At 42.9% G+C, this 13631-nt stretch overlaps 1 protein-coding gene and 1 long non-coding RNA gene across 4 annotated transcripts in view; both read right to left on the bottom strand.

Moving 5' to 3' along the window:
• The window catches only part of LAMC2 (laminin subunit gamma 2), a 59737-nt gene extending 53036 nt beyond the window's left edge, over positions 1 to 6701 (bottom strand). The window contains exons 1-2 of one of the 2 annotated variants that reach the window (XM_021063800.2): positions 6592 to 6701; positions 6200 to 6436 (exon numbers count right to left, since the gene is read on the bottom strand). In XM_021063800.2, the coding sequence (XP_020919459.1) occupies positions 6200 to 6278 (79 nt within the window). In that variant the 5' untranslated portion in view covers positions 6279 to 6436; positions 6592 to 6701. Of the gene's footprint in view, positions 1 to 4138; positions 4399 to 6199; positions 6437 to 6591 lie in introns of those variants that run through there. The other variant, XM_084977953.1, reaches the window with a different exon arrangement.
• Positions 6702 to 6973: 272 nt separating this feature from the next.
• On the bottom strand, positions 6974 to 13307 carry LOC146400181 (uncharacterized). 2 transcript variants are annotated; one of them, XR_014816485.1, is made up of 3 exons: positions 13203 to 13307; positions 11623 to 11669; positions 6974 to 7099 (listed from the first exon to the last, which is right to left on the bottom strand). It is a non-coding gene; the product is annotated as an uncharacterized LOC146400181 (long non-coding RNA). The 2 variants fall into 2 exon arrangements; XR_014816484.1 differs by having other exon boundaries at positions 7048 to 7183.
• Positions 13308 to 13631: the final 324 nt, after the last annotated feature.

Genomic DNA, 13631 nt, shown 5'->3' with positions numbered 1-13631 from the left:
CCTCACATATGTCACCATGTGAAGACTCGCTCCTACCAGGTTCCACATACAAGCGCCTGGATGAGGTGAGAGTGGCAGCTTTAGGACGCTGTTGGATCCACTGCCATTGCAAAGTAGACCCGTCTATTGAGATAAGAATTGATCTTTAAACATTAGGAATCCCCTTTTAACCAAGAGCAGACTGGGCAGTGATTTGAAAGAGCAGAAAGTATATATAAAGCTTAATGGTTAATGTTCTGGCCATGAAACTGACCCATTCCTGAAAGACTTCAAAAGTACACCAGGAATCTCCAGCAGGAAGAGAACATAATCTTTGGACACAATCATGCATAAATAGATTCAAAACATTGACAGGTGAAACAGAAGGACTTATTGCTATCTCCCAACTGCCCTGAGCTGCTGGGTCAATTCCAAGCTGTGTGATAACCTAACAGCAGAGTTGGACAAAGAAAAGAGGAACCTTGGTCATTTGAAACCTATTTTTCAGTCAGTACCCCAGAAACTGGAGTTTGTGCTTGGTTTTAACCTGTCATTCATTGACATTTTTAAAGGAAAGGCTGGAGTTCCCACTGTGGTGCAGTGGGTTAAGGATCTGGCATTGCCTGGATTCAATCCCTGGCCCAAGAACTCCCATAGGTCGTGGGTGCAGCCAGAAAAGAAAAGTAAATAAATAAAGGAAAGGCCCCTATATGAACTCACATACACAAATAGAGACATCTGAACAGCCTGGACACAGAAGTCCCAACTAGAAATGCAAGGGATGAAGACATCAAGATTCCATCACATCTGAAAACTGATTTAAATGAAAATTCTTAGAGAGAATAAGAAATAAGCCACAGAGGCATCTTGTTAAAGAACACCGAACCAGCAGCTGAAATCTGGTCCTGTTACTAACTGCCTGGCTCCGGTCAAGGCAGTCATTGCCTGTGCCTCAGTTTTCTAGCCTATAAACGAGGATCACATATGCTGGAGCCCTGCTCTGCTATAACCAACTATTTTGTTTTTGTTTTTGTTTGTTTTTTTTTGGCTGTGCCCATGGCACAGGGAAGTTCCCAGGCCAGGGATTGAACCCAAGCCATAGTAGCGACTTGAGCCACTGCCGTGACAACACCAGATCCTTAAGCCAAATGGGCCACAGAGAATGCTGAACCATGAGAATTTGGACAGTTACTTTGCCTCCCTGAGTGTCATTTTCCTTAACTGCAAAAGGAGAGGGTCTTGTATAGAACCCTTGAGAGCCATTCTCACTTATCTCCATGATGCTGTAAGAAGAGAAGCAAGTGCTGAAACATGCAAAGTCTCTTGTAAGAAATGTCCCACACAAGTGCAGCTGAAGATTTGATCATTTTTCAGTGTTTCAGTTAGTGTGGGAAATGATTTGGTGGCGATTTAAAAATTTTTTTTTCCAGAATGTGAAGATCCATGTCCAAACAATGAATGAAAATAAAATCTGGAAAAGAAATGGCTGGGATTGTAAGTGGTCAATAAGCCTGAGGAAGTCCAGGATGCGTGTACATATACACCCAACTGAACTTCCCCTTCCTGTGACACAGCCGTGTTGGGTGAACAAGCGTTCTTTTCTTCTTTCATGACATAAGGAAGCACATGTTTGGGGGGAAGGCACATATATAGACATACAGTCACCCACAGACAGAGAAAAGACTCAGCTTTTGGCTTTAAGCGTGATTTGAATATTATGTCATGTACCTGGGGGTTATATTAGAACACAGCCCAGTAATGATTCAATAATCTACTAGGTCTGATTTGTGGCTAAAGTAGAATATTCCAGACTCTATGGAACTCCTATTTCTACACTGGTCTGTAATAGATGATTCAAGTCTTGTCCTTGCAAATTTCTCTAGGGGAAAAAAAATGTCAGTAGAAGTGGGCCACTCAGAAATTAAATGGGAAAAAGTATTCCCAGGACAGCCTCAACAAGTTCATTTCAGGCTCCTGTCTTTCCCATAGACACTGATCACAAATCAACACACTTCCTCAGCTTCTTGGATCAGTGGAGCTAAACCCATGGCTGCCCCCACTTCAGGAGGACACTCAGAATTTAAGCGCACATAGCAGTTTTCAGCTTACCCTCCAACCCAATTCTATACTCCCACTTACTGTGCGTACTTGAATATAAGGGGACTGTAAGGTTACATTTAAGTCTTTTCAAGATCTCTCATATTATACTGTACTTTGTCAATTACTTTATTTTTAAAATACAGCATTGTTTGGGAAAGACACATTATCTTGAAATGACCTTGATGTTTTCAATATTTATCAATATCTAAAGAGACTGAGCTACCAAACACAATTCTCGTAATTGTTCATCAGCCCACAATTGTGAGTGCTGAAAGTTGTCATAAGTAAACCTTTCAAGATGATTATGCTGTGACAATCACAATAGGTATTTCAGGATAATTTTTAAATCTTTTTCATGCTCTGAAAATGGTGTACTTTCCAGGGACAGCACCAAAAGCAGATTCAAACAGAGCTGTGTCTCAAGCCACCTAGGCTGAAGTTCAAAAAAAAAAAAAACTGCATTCAAGTGGCTTTCGGAATGTTAAAGACGGAATCAGATTACATTTACTACGGAAAATGTGAATGAACCAATGAATACTTTTAAGTTATTATTTCATAGATTATGTGTCTTTAAATATGTTTGTAAGACTAAATTACTAAATTAAACGTAAAAAGACGTATGAGTGCTGCATCTATACTGCTCCATGTTTCAAAATCAAGTTGATCAAACTTTTTTTTTGGTGGTATAAGGAGGAGAGCTTCCTCTTAAGAAGGGAGAGATCACCTGTGTGGGGTTTTCTTATACCTGGGCATGTTCTAGAAACAGGAGCGCTGAATCTCTATGTCATGAGGTCTGAGAGTCAACAAAAGGCAAGAAATGATACGGAACCCAGTCTTCAAATTCCACTCTGCTTTGGGTTCCTTCTCAGCAATTCTACTTATTTCATTGGGAAAAACTGGGGGTTCGTTTCAGCCTGAGCCACAGGGCTCCTCATCACCCTTCTTGGACTAAGGAACGCAGCCTCTTCCAAAACTTCACCACTTCAAATTCAGAGGGCATTATACTGGCGTTCAGTCCTGGCAGAGCAGTTATATAATAACATTGAACACAGTGAGGGTTTACTAGGCATGTGCAAAGTGCTTTACCTGTAATAATCACAGCAGTTTATTATCCTCATCTTAGGAGGAAATACGAGCGGCATGTGAAATAGCTTGCCTCAGGCCCTGAAGTAGTAAACGACAGAGCTAGGATTTGAAGCCAGGTGGCCTTACCACAGAGCCCAGACCCCTATGCATGATGCTACGCAGCTTCAACTATTTAATAACAGAATCTGTGAGAGTATAAATCCTTTCCAGGGATTCTTTCCACATCCACAGCACTATCCACAGTACCTCTTTTCCAGCATCAGGTCATGGGGGAAACTAAATGAGTGATGTCTAATAATCATGGATTCTCACCATTCTGGAACAATTGCTTCAGATCCTACCTGGCGGCTGACTCCAGCGGTGCCATCTTAGTTCTCATTCTTTGGGTTTTCATATTTCTACCTCTGAATACCATTTATGACTCCTACATTGCTGAACGCTTCCTCGGGCTCCGAACACGCTGCTCTGTCTTGATTTTCCTCTAAACTCAATGCCCATTTCCACCTGTTCTTTCATCTCCCTGTTAGCGGTTGAGGTTTCTTCTACCTTTGAGTCCCAGGCCACCTCATCTATCCTCAAGGCTTTGTTTGCCACCTTTGGGCTCCAACTTCATGTTCCCAAACTTTTTTTCTAAACTTCAAACTCATTGTTTCAGCTGTTCCCTGGCATGACTGGACATCTCCCCTTGCATCTCAAACGGAACAGATCCCCACAGAAACTCCCTCCCTTCTCTTCATCCAATGCCCAACCTTGCTCCCAAACTTGTTCCTTCTCCTAAAGCCCTCTTTTCCTTTAATGGCATCGCTGTCTAGCCAGTTACACAAATCTGAAGCCTTGGACCCATCTTGGACTCTTCCTTTTTTCTCAAGATTCTCTCTTGCTATTAGCCCTAACACACACACACACACACACACACACACACACACACACACACACACACTCTCATTGGATCACCAAATTCTTTCCATTTTACCTTCTAAATGTCTCTGTAATCTGTTTCCTCTTTGCTGGTCCAACACCATGATGAAAACTCTCATCACCTCTCATCGGGATGATTGCCATGGCCATTGATTTGCTTCTCTCAGCTCAACTCCATCCTCTAAGCCCTTAAGTGAGGGACCTTTCAAAACCTGAATGTGACCACACCCACTCCTGCTTATAAACCATCTGCAACCCTCCTGTGCCTACGGGGCACCAACTGAACTGCACAGCCTGGCAGGTAAGGCTCTTTACAACCAGATTCTTGGCTACCTTTCTGGTTTCATCCCCACGTCCCTTCTCCTGTCACCTCCCCAAGTGAACTGTGATCCAGATCTTTGAAGCTACAGCCACCTTCTCTTACATCACTGTGAGCTCCTGAAGGGCAATCTTTCTCTTAATGATCTCGAAGCATCCGAGCTCACTGCACCTGTACTCTTGGCATCGGACTTTTTAAAGAAATGTAGTTTCAGGCATTTTAAGGCACTTTATAATAGTCATTCATTCTTTCACCAGCCCTACAAGGTTATACAGTACTATTGCCTCCACACCACAGCTCACAACAACACTGGATCCTTAGCCCACTGAGTGAGGCCAAGGATGGAACCCAAGTCCTCATGAATGCTAGTCGGGTTCGTTACCACTGCATACCACAGAATATGGAAGTTCCCGGCCCAGAGATGGAATCCAAGCCCATTGCAGCTTTGGCAAAGCCAGATCCTTAGCCCACTGTGCTGGGCCAAGGACAGAACCCGCGTGTCACTGCAGAGACAATGCAGGATCCTTAATCTACTGTGCCACAGGGGGAACTCCTATGAACAGGTTTTAAATGGTAGTGAAGGATGATGGGTTGGAAGTTAGTTCCAAAATTATCTTAGGGAAAAAAAAAAAAGACTATCAAATGCATTCAAACTCACGCTAAAGCATTTATGCCATTCAAGTACAGTTCAGGCCAGCATCACCCAGACTGCAGTTATAAATGAAATATCTAAGATAATTCCAAGTATACATGAAGCTGGTCTCATGCTCACACATGCACATGTGTGAAGATGGCTCTTGGACCTATTGAGATAACTACTGAAATGCCATCAGATACTGGAAGCAAAAATAAACCTGAGAATTACACAGGCAAATAACATTGGTAAAACTAAGTGACTACTAAGTAAAACTAAAGAAAACACCCATTACATGTTGTCATAGCTGACACATGCATACAGTAAACCGTCTCTAGGTGCTCTGAAAGTTTTGTTTACATGAGCTCAGCCACTGTGCCCCAGATAAGATCAAATGATCTGTGACATAGGTGTCCAGTAAATGCCTGTTGAATGAATATTACGTGAAAATACTACAAAAAGCAATGTTATGCAAAAGCGAAGCATTGTTAAGACTCTTAAGGCTCATTGTCCACCCCAAAGATGAAATGGGAATTCCAGAAGGGTTATTGAAGCAGTTCCTTTTCAATCTTTGTGGGGTTCACAGTCACAGAAAACCCATCACCAAAATCTCATCAATAAAAACATACATCAGGAAAAGAGTTTATATGCCCACGTGTTATGATATTACTGATTAAACAGGAGACCTTTGATCAAAAAAGCAATCAACAAGGAACATGTTCAAAGCAAGGAAAACCCTGGTTGGGCACAACGTATTGGCTTCACGTTTTAAAATCACAGCTTTATATAGTCTTAGTAAATAATATATATATACACACACTATTTATATATATATACTGTTTGTGTATATTTATATATATACACAATTTATATAGTGTGCGTGTGTGTATGTATGTGTGTATATATATATATACACACACACACATATATATATACACACTATTATATATATATATATATATATATATATATATATATACACACACTATTTATATAAACATGTATACATATACACACACTATTTCTATAAACCACTCTCTGGAGAAGCCCCAGATCGGGGAGGAGGTGGGACTTCTCGGAGGTGCCTTCAGCCATCAAGGTCTGCAGGGAAAGGCCCGTGCACAGCCCGGGGCTGCGCCGGTTCCTCCTGGAGGGCGACTCACCTTGCGTCCCGGAGTTGGCCCGGGCTGCAGGCAGGAGGAGCGCCAAGCAGAGGCAGCCGCAGAGCCAGAGCGCAGGCATGGCCGGGCCGGGCCGCCGTCCGCCGCCGCCGCCGCCGCCGTCGCCGCCGCAGGGGTGCTGCCCGGCGCCTCGCCGCTGGGAGCTTTCCCTCTGCGCTCCGCTGTGCTTTCCTTTTCCTGGATCAGGTGGTTTTATCGACTCTTCTACCTGACTCAGTCCTGACAGGAAGAGAGCCTGTGTTTCAGGGTGTGACTCACCTGTGAATAAGGAGGACCCAGCCCTCGGGAGGCAGACAAACACACAGCACCCACGGAGCTGTAAAAGCGCGCACCCCGGCGGCCCGGCGCCCCCTCCCCGCCAGGAGGGCGCACACCTGGCCTGGGCCAAGGGCGTGGTGCGGGGGCCGCGGCCGGGGATCCTTCTGGAGCAACGCGCCAGATCCCCCAGAGCCCTCCTTCTCTCCCGGGGTGGTCCAGGGCAGATGTCAGAGGTAGCGAGCAGCCCGCCCTTTCCTCAAACTGGGAGGCCCAGTTTCAAGTGCGCAAACTCAGAAATAAGTCTGCAGCTCTGATCAGCTCCGATCTGAAAGACATCAAGGAAAACAGGCCAGGCGACCGTCACCACAGGATCCTCTCAGCCCTCTGGCCTCGTCTCAACCTCTCTCTGCAATACTGCAGCTGTACCCCCGCCTTCATTCTTTGCCTCACCATCATCTGGCTGGACCGAGGTTCTTGGGTCCCTGTAACATCTTGATCGCCAGGGTTAACAACTCATTAAGTCACCTGTTGACTGGTGGTCCTCCGTTGTGAAGGCTGGGTATCACTCTGTACCCCTAACAGCTAGCACAGTATCTGGTGCACAGTTGGTGCTCAATAAATGTTCTGTTGGACCGGAAAAGAGAAGATCCAGATTTCATACTCCTTTTACATCGTAGAGCATATTTCTCATGCCTTTCTCTGTGGGCCCTTTAGAAAATAAGGAGTTGAGCTGTGAGTGTCATCCAGGTCCATTGTCCCAGGTGAGTAGTAGCTACAAAACTGCAGATGGTGTAGCCTACATTGTCCCTTTGCCTAAGAAGGCTGGTGGCAGTAATTCAAAGAGCTTGCTGTCCAGGAGAAGGCTTTGGTTTCTGCTATACGTTTTAAAATTGCCATACACACACACACACACACACACATCTGTCCAAAACAATCACCCTTATTTTCATCATCAAAGCCTGCACAGGCCCCCAGTAAATTAATATTCACCAGCTAAATGAATGAATGTTCTCTAGAAAGTTTCATAGATGATAACAATATAAAGCAACAACAATGCAAGGTAGTCCATGATTAAGTGTCAAAGGGTGTAAGAATTTCAATTTATGCCTATAATTAGGGCCAGTGAGGGCTGCCTGGGACAGCTAGGGATGTCTTTGCCCAGAGCATGGAGTATGAACCAGGTGGGAACGCCTGGGATCTGAATACAGCACCAAAGAGCCAAGGGTGTGAGGCTGTGAGGCAGGTTACTGCAAACTGGCCAACACTTACTCTAAAATCTCCAGCAACAACAAAACAATGAGGACGAGAAAGGAAGCTCCAATTTTCTTATCCCTAGCTTGATTTTCTTTGATTGTGTCCAGGATTCAAAAACAACACAAAGATTCTTCTCTCTCTTCAAATTCATAGTGTCTGATGACTGCTAAAGTCTGAGGTCACAGAGACTAGAGATTTAGAATTTTCCCTTCTAGTATCTGGCACGTTGCAGAGGCTGCAATCATGTCCCTGGGTTCTCTGCTCCTTGTACATCTATGTTATCGTTGGAAGCAATGCCCCCGCAGAACCCTACAGGAACAAGGAGCAGAACCCTGCAAAATAAAGTCTCGAAGGTAATTTCTTTTTAGATTGCTATAGCTTATTATACCTCAAGAGTCGGAGCAGGGATTTTCATCTGCCATCCTTTTGGGGTAGTATTCATCACAATAGCTAACACATTTCCAGTACCTGTTTGCCATCACTGCTGTAAATCCTTTCTACATAACCCTTCTCTCTTCAAAACAATGCCACGAAACAAGTGTGCTATTAATTTCCCCACATCACAGAGGAGAAAACAGAGGCATGGAAAGATCAAGTTAACATGCACCAAGTCGCACTGCTTACAAGTGGTGTGATTCAAAACAAAGCAATCTAGTTCCAAAGCTATAAGCCCTTTGATGGGTCAGATTAAAGAGCACCATAAAAAAAGATAAATTCACAAGATTGAATCAATTCAATGGTTATTTATCAACATCTCCACTGTAACCCAGCCAGACTATGGACTCTTGGTCCACACCAATAAAGCCAAGTCACAATGAACTCTGAAAAAATACTTCCAGTTTTCTCAACATGTAAGCTCTCAAAGGACCCCAGAGGTCACACAGAACTGGGGTAGAAAATGGGCAGGAGCCCCTGAGTTCCCGGCCAGTAAGTAGCCCCTTTTCTGTGAACAGGATGCTCCAGTTTCTCAGGTCCTACCTCTTCTCCTTGCCTTATTCTAGGCCTCTTCGTACAGCTAAACAGCCTGTCTGGCTCAGGCTGGAAACCTCAGCTCTGGTTTAATTTCCTACCTTGCTCAGGGACAGTATCAACTCCCTTTGCCAATTTGAATATTTCTCTATGCGTGGCTGGGGTTAAGAGTGTTATGGAGGTCAAAGGTCAAGGCTCTGGAGCAGCTTCCCAGGGACAAATCCTGGCTGCTTCAGCCCTCATCAAGGCAGGTTGCTTAGTTTTCTCTCTGTCTCCGTTTCTTCACCTGTCAAATGCCAATAATAATAGAGCACTTACCTCGTAGGTTTGTTGGGAAAATTAAATAAATTCATCTATATGGTGCTTAGAGCAGCACCAGATCCATAATATGCACTATACAAGTAAGTATAATAATAATAATAGTAATAGTTGGTACTATTATTAACACTAGGCATTTTCAGTTTTTCCTTGTTATAATTACTATGAATATCCCATCATATTTATACATACAAATATTCCATCACAATTTTAAGCTGTGAAATGTTTGGTCTAATCCCGGTTCATGTACTGATTACCAACAGTTATTTCAAAGTTGTTAATTAATTTACGTTTTTGCTACATATCTAGAAATTTGCTTCACATTCAGATTTGCCTGCCTAATGTTTCATAATTTTGTTTTGTTTTGTCTTTTTGGGGCCACACTCGTGGCATATGGAAGTTCCCAAGCTAGGGGTCAAATCAGAGCTACAGCTGTTGGCCTACACCACAGCCACAGCAACGTGGGATCTGAGCCTCGTCTGGGACCTACACCACAGCTCACCACAACACCAGATTCTTAACCCAATGAGCAAGGCCAGGGATCGAACCCGCATCTTCATGAATACTGGTCAGGTTCATTACTGCTGAGCCACAATGGGAACTCCTAAAAAAAAATCTTGATACTCTTCAGCAATGAAAAGGAAGGAACTACTGATATTTACAGAACATGGATACATTTCAAAGCATTGTGCTAAGTGAAAGAAGCCAGCCACAGAAGACCGGATTCTATATGATTCCATCTATATGAAATTCTAGAATAGGTAAAACTACAAGGAAAGAAAACAGATCAGCATGTTACCAGGGGCAGGGAACTGACTGCAGCAGGGTGTGAGGATAATTTGGGGAGGATGAAGGGAATATTCTGAAATATTGTAGTGGTCAAAAATAATCAAAATGTACACTTAAAACAGGTAAATTTGATCCTATATAAATTGTACTTCAATAAAACTAGCATTAAAAATAATAGAAAATCTTTTAAAAAGCTATTGGATAATTGAGATGATATGCTGCTTCAAATGTGTGAACTCTGACCCTGAACTAGAAAGACACCAGTGTCTGCATAAATGGTGACAAAGCCAGAGCACGGAGTCCAGCCAGCCCTGCATCCTGCAATTTCTGATAAGCTCCAAGGAGCTTCAAGCAGAGAGCCACCTCGGGCCTTTGGGCAGAAGTACCACCCAGGAATTGTGGAGGAACCCTCTTCTGGAGGTCTGCTTCCGCAGGCTCAAAAAGGTAAGAGATGCCTTTCTGAAATGTGCGCTCAGGAGCATGAATTTCAAACCCGACTTGGACTTCTGTCCTACGAAGTCAGTACTTGGATTTTTCCTTTACCTTTTCTAAAGCTGTCACCTTCATCTAGAGTGTAACCCCTGGTATCAGTGGGCATGATAGTCTATGCAGAAGTCCTCAGATCCGAGATGGAAAGATCCTGGAGCATTTCCACAGGGTGTGGCCAGGATGGCAGAGGCCTTGGAAGTCCCCTTGGCCCATTGTTTCTTTAGCAGCTCAGTCATGAGCCAGGGGATTTTTTTTTTTTTTTTTTTTTTTTTTTTTTACAGTGCCGTGTAAATCACTTCACAGAACTGTCATCTTTCCACCCTGACCTCCCAAATAGAGTTGCAAGTGACATGTTTTTTTTTTTTTTGCCTTGCGTTCCATCATTACCTTAGTTAACTTTCAGAAGGAATGTCTGGCATGTCACCCGCTTTCAAACTCACTTATGATAAAAACTGAAGCACTGGCTGTTAACATGCCAGCAATAGACAGGGCTGTTGGTCTCAGTTCCAAGCCTTTAGTTTCCCTCAGATAGTTCTAATTATGTCAGCATTTGCATCAAAATTTTAAAGGCAAAATACTGCAATGGGGGGGGGGTGAGGGGGAAGAGGGAGAACCCAACAACTCCCCTTTGTTCTTAATTGGTAAAGGAAAATGCCCATGAATGGAAATAGTTCAGTGTTTCCTGGATCCTCTGGGCAAATTCTCTGAGGCTGGCCCAGCTCCAGAAAACAATGATCTCTGAAGCAAGCATCCTGGCTGAAGTGGCAAGTTTCCATCATATATGGTGTTTTCAGAGAACAGTAAATGTCAGGCCAGAGCTCAAGTAATGACTTTTATTTTAAAAGATTTTTTTGGCGTTCCTGTTGTGGCGCAGCAGAAACGAATCAGACTAGTACCCACGAGGAAGCAGGTTTGATTCCTGGCCTTGCTCAGGGGGTTGGCGATCCTGCACTGCTGTGGCTGTGGTGTAGGCCTGCAGCTGCAACTCCAGTTCAACCCCTAGCTTGGGAACTTCCATATGCCACAGGTGCAGCCCTGAAAAAAAGCAAAAAAAAAAAAAAAATTTTTTTTTTAATTGAAGTGTAGTTGATTTAAAATGTCGTTAGTTTCAGGTGTAGAGCAAAGAGATTCAGTTTTACACACCCACACCCACATGCACCCACGCACATTCCTTTTTAGATTCTTTTCCTTTATGTATTATTACCAGATATTGAATATAGCCCTCCACGCTCTGCAGCAGGACTTTATTGTTTATCTCTTTAGTATAGTGGGGCGTATCTGTTAATACCAAACTCCTATTTCATCCCCTCCATCCCCCTATCTTTTACCTTTGAAGAGGAGATGATCCTTTTTCTGTAGTTGGCTGGTGATGCACCTGGGGCCAGGGAAGTAAATGGGAAGTTAACAGCTAAACACAACAATCAACCTCATTTGTATCTATTTGGGTACAGTGTTTACAGGCAGAAATATTCACATCGATTATTTGTTTAGTAATGCAACGCATGGAGAGTAGAGAGAAGAGGGACAGGTGCTCAAAAAAAGGCAAATTAGAGAAAGAAATCAAGGCAGGATGGATGATTCTGCAAAGGAACTTCAGTAGATTGGGGGGATGCCATCTGCTGTGTCCCCTTTCACGGAAATTTGGTCATCCACTCACACATGACATGTCCATTAGTAGATGAGACACCATCCTTGGTTCCTCATTCACTCTAATACATAAACCATAGATACTCAGATTTGAATGAGAGGGAAGGAACCCACCGCAGTGACATTCTTCCCTGGATGTCTGTGGTGAGAGACAGGGCTGCAGGCAGGACAAAATAAGCTCAGATGGGAGGTGGGCACCCTTAGATCAGAGATCCCCACCCCTGCCTTTTGGAAGTAAGAAACAAGCTCAAGAAACAATGTTTCTAAATGTGTGTCTTAATTTCAATCTGGAACTTTCCACCTTTAATAATTTGTTATAAAGTCTGAAAAACTCCATAGCATTTACATTCTAACCCCTCTGCCTTTGGACAGGAAACTTTGCATGCATTTTAAAACATCTAATAAAAGCCTTGACAATTACGATACAGATGGCAACACTGTACTGAATATTCTGCCTGTGCTCCGCTCAGTGCCAGGAGCCTTGCGGGAGTTTTGAAGTTCATCCTTTACCACCGCCCTGTGAAGTAGGTGCTATTATTATCCTCATTTTGAGGTTACCCAGGCTCCCTCACAAAGCCCTGCCAATGCTTCACTCTAGAGTTATTATTCAGCTACAATGTAAAAATAAATTAAGCCAGTCACTTAGATAAATACACCCTTCTCTAATTAAAAAAAAAAAAAGTTGAGTTGGATGTTCAAATAAAAGGTGAAATGCCTGATCTTTTTCCTTATTTTGGCTGAGGGGATTTTTTTTCCCCCTGTTTTATTGAGATATACTTGTCATTGAGCTCTGGATAAGTTTAAGACAGTATTATTATTTGACTTACATATATCATGATATGATGACCACAGTAAGTTTAGTGAACATCCATCATCTCATACAGATGAAAAATTTAAGAAATAGAAAAAAAAAATTCTCCCTTGTAATGAGAACACTTAGGATTTATTGTCTTAACAACTTTCATACCCATAACATACAGCTGTGTTAATTACATTGATCATGTTGTACATTATGTCTATTTATCTTACTACTAGGAGTTTGTAGTTTTTTGACTGCCTCCATCCAATTCCCTTCCCTCAGCCCCCACCTCTGCAACCGCAAATCGAATCTCCTTTTCAATGAGTTTGTTTTTGAAGTATAACTGACCTATGAAATGCCTAGTTTTTATAAGATAGATTATATCCTACAGATACTACGCTCCTCCATCAGATCAGCAGTAAAGGTTTGGCTACTAGGAATGCATTTTCCTTTTCTCATTACCTTTTGTAACTCTTCAGTGTAACAAGCCCTTCGAATTCTTACGCAAAATCCCTTTTTCATTATCCAATCAGGTCTTGATGGTGTTCTCTTGGTCTGAGACCTTAATCCAGGTATAAGAGCTCTTGATTAAGTAACTCAACTCCTGAGCTCTTTAGAATAATTGGAAGTGATTTTCAGCCTGGTGTGATAAGTATGAGCAGTCTGAAAGAGCTCCAGAATTTAGAAGCTGTCTCCCTGGCTTCGGCTTTTCTAGGGCTTGGTTACACAGAAATCCCCAAACATTCCTAGGTGGTTCTTTTGCAGGAAGCCTGCAGCTTGGATTAGACTTGGGTTAAAAGGTAAAACTGTGAGATCACTGCAGTTATGGAAAGAGCTACAAATAATCACAGAAAAATCTAGAGACATTCCTTGCTAGCCTAAAAATTTCTC

This window comes from Sus scrofa, chromosome 9 (assembly GCF_054392235.1).
Source record: "Sus scrofa isolate SSC_HxYL_T2T_F1_AM1 chromosome 9, Sscrofa_HxYL_maternal_Yorkshire_Landrace_v2.0, whole genome shotgun sequence".
NCBI classification, from domain to species: Eukaryota; Metazoa; Chordata; class Mammalia; order Artiodactyla; family Suidae; genus Sus; species Sus scrofa.
This window is presented reverse-complemented; position numbering and strand designations above follow the sequence as displayed.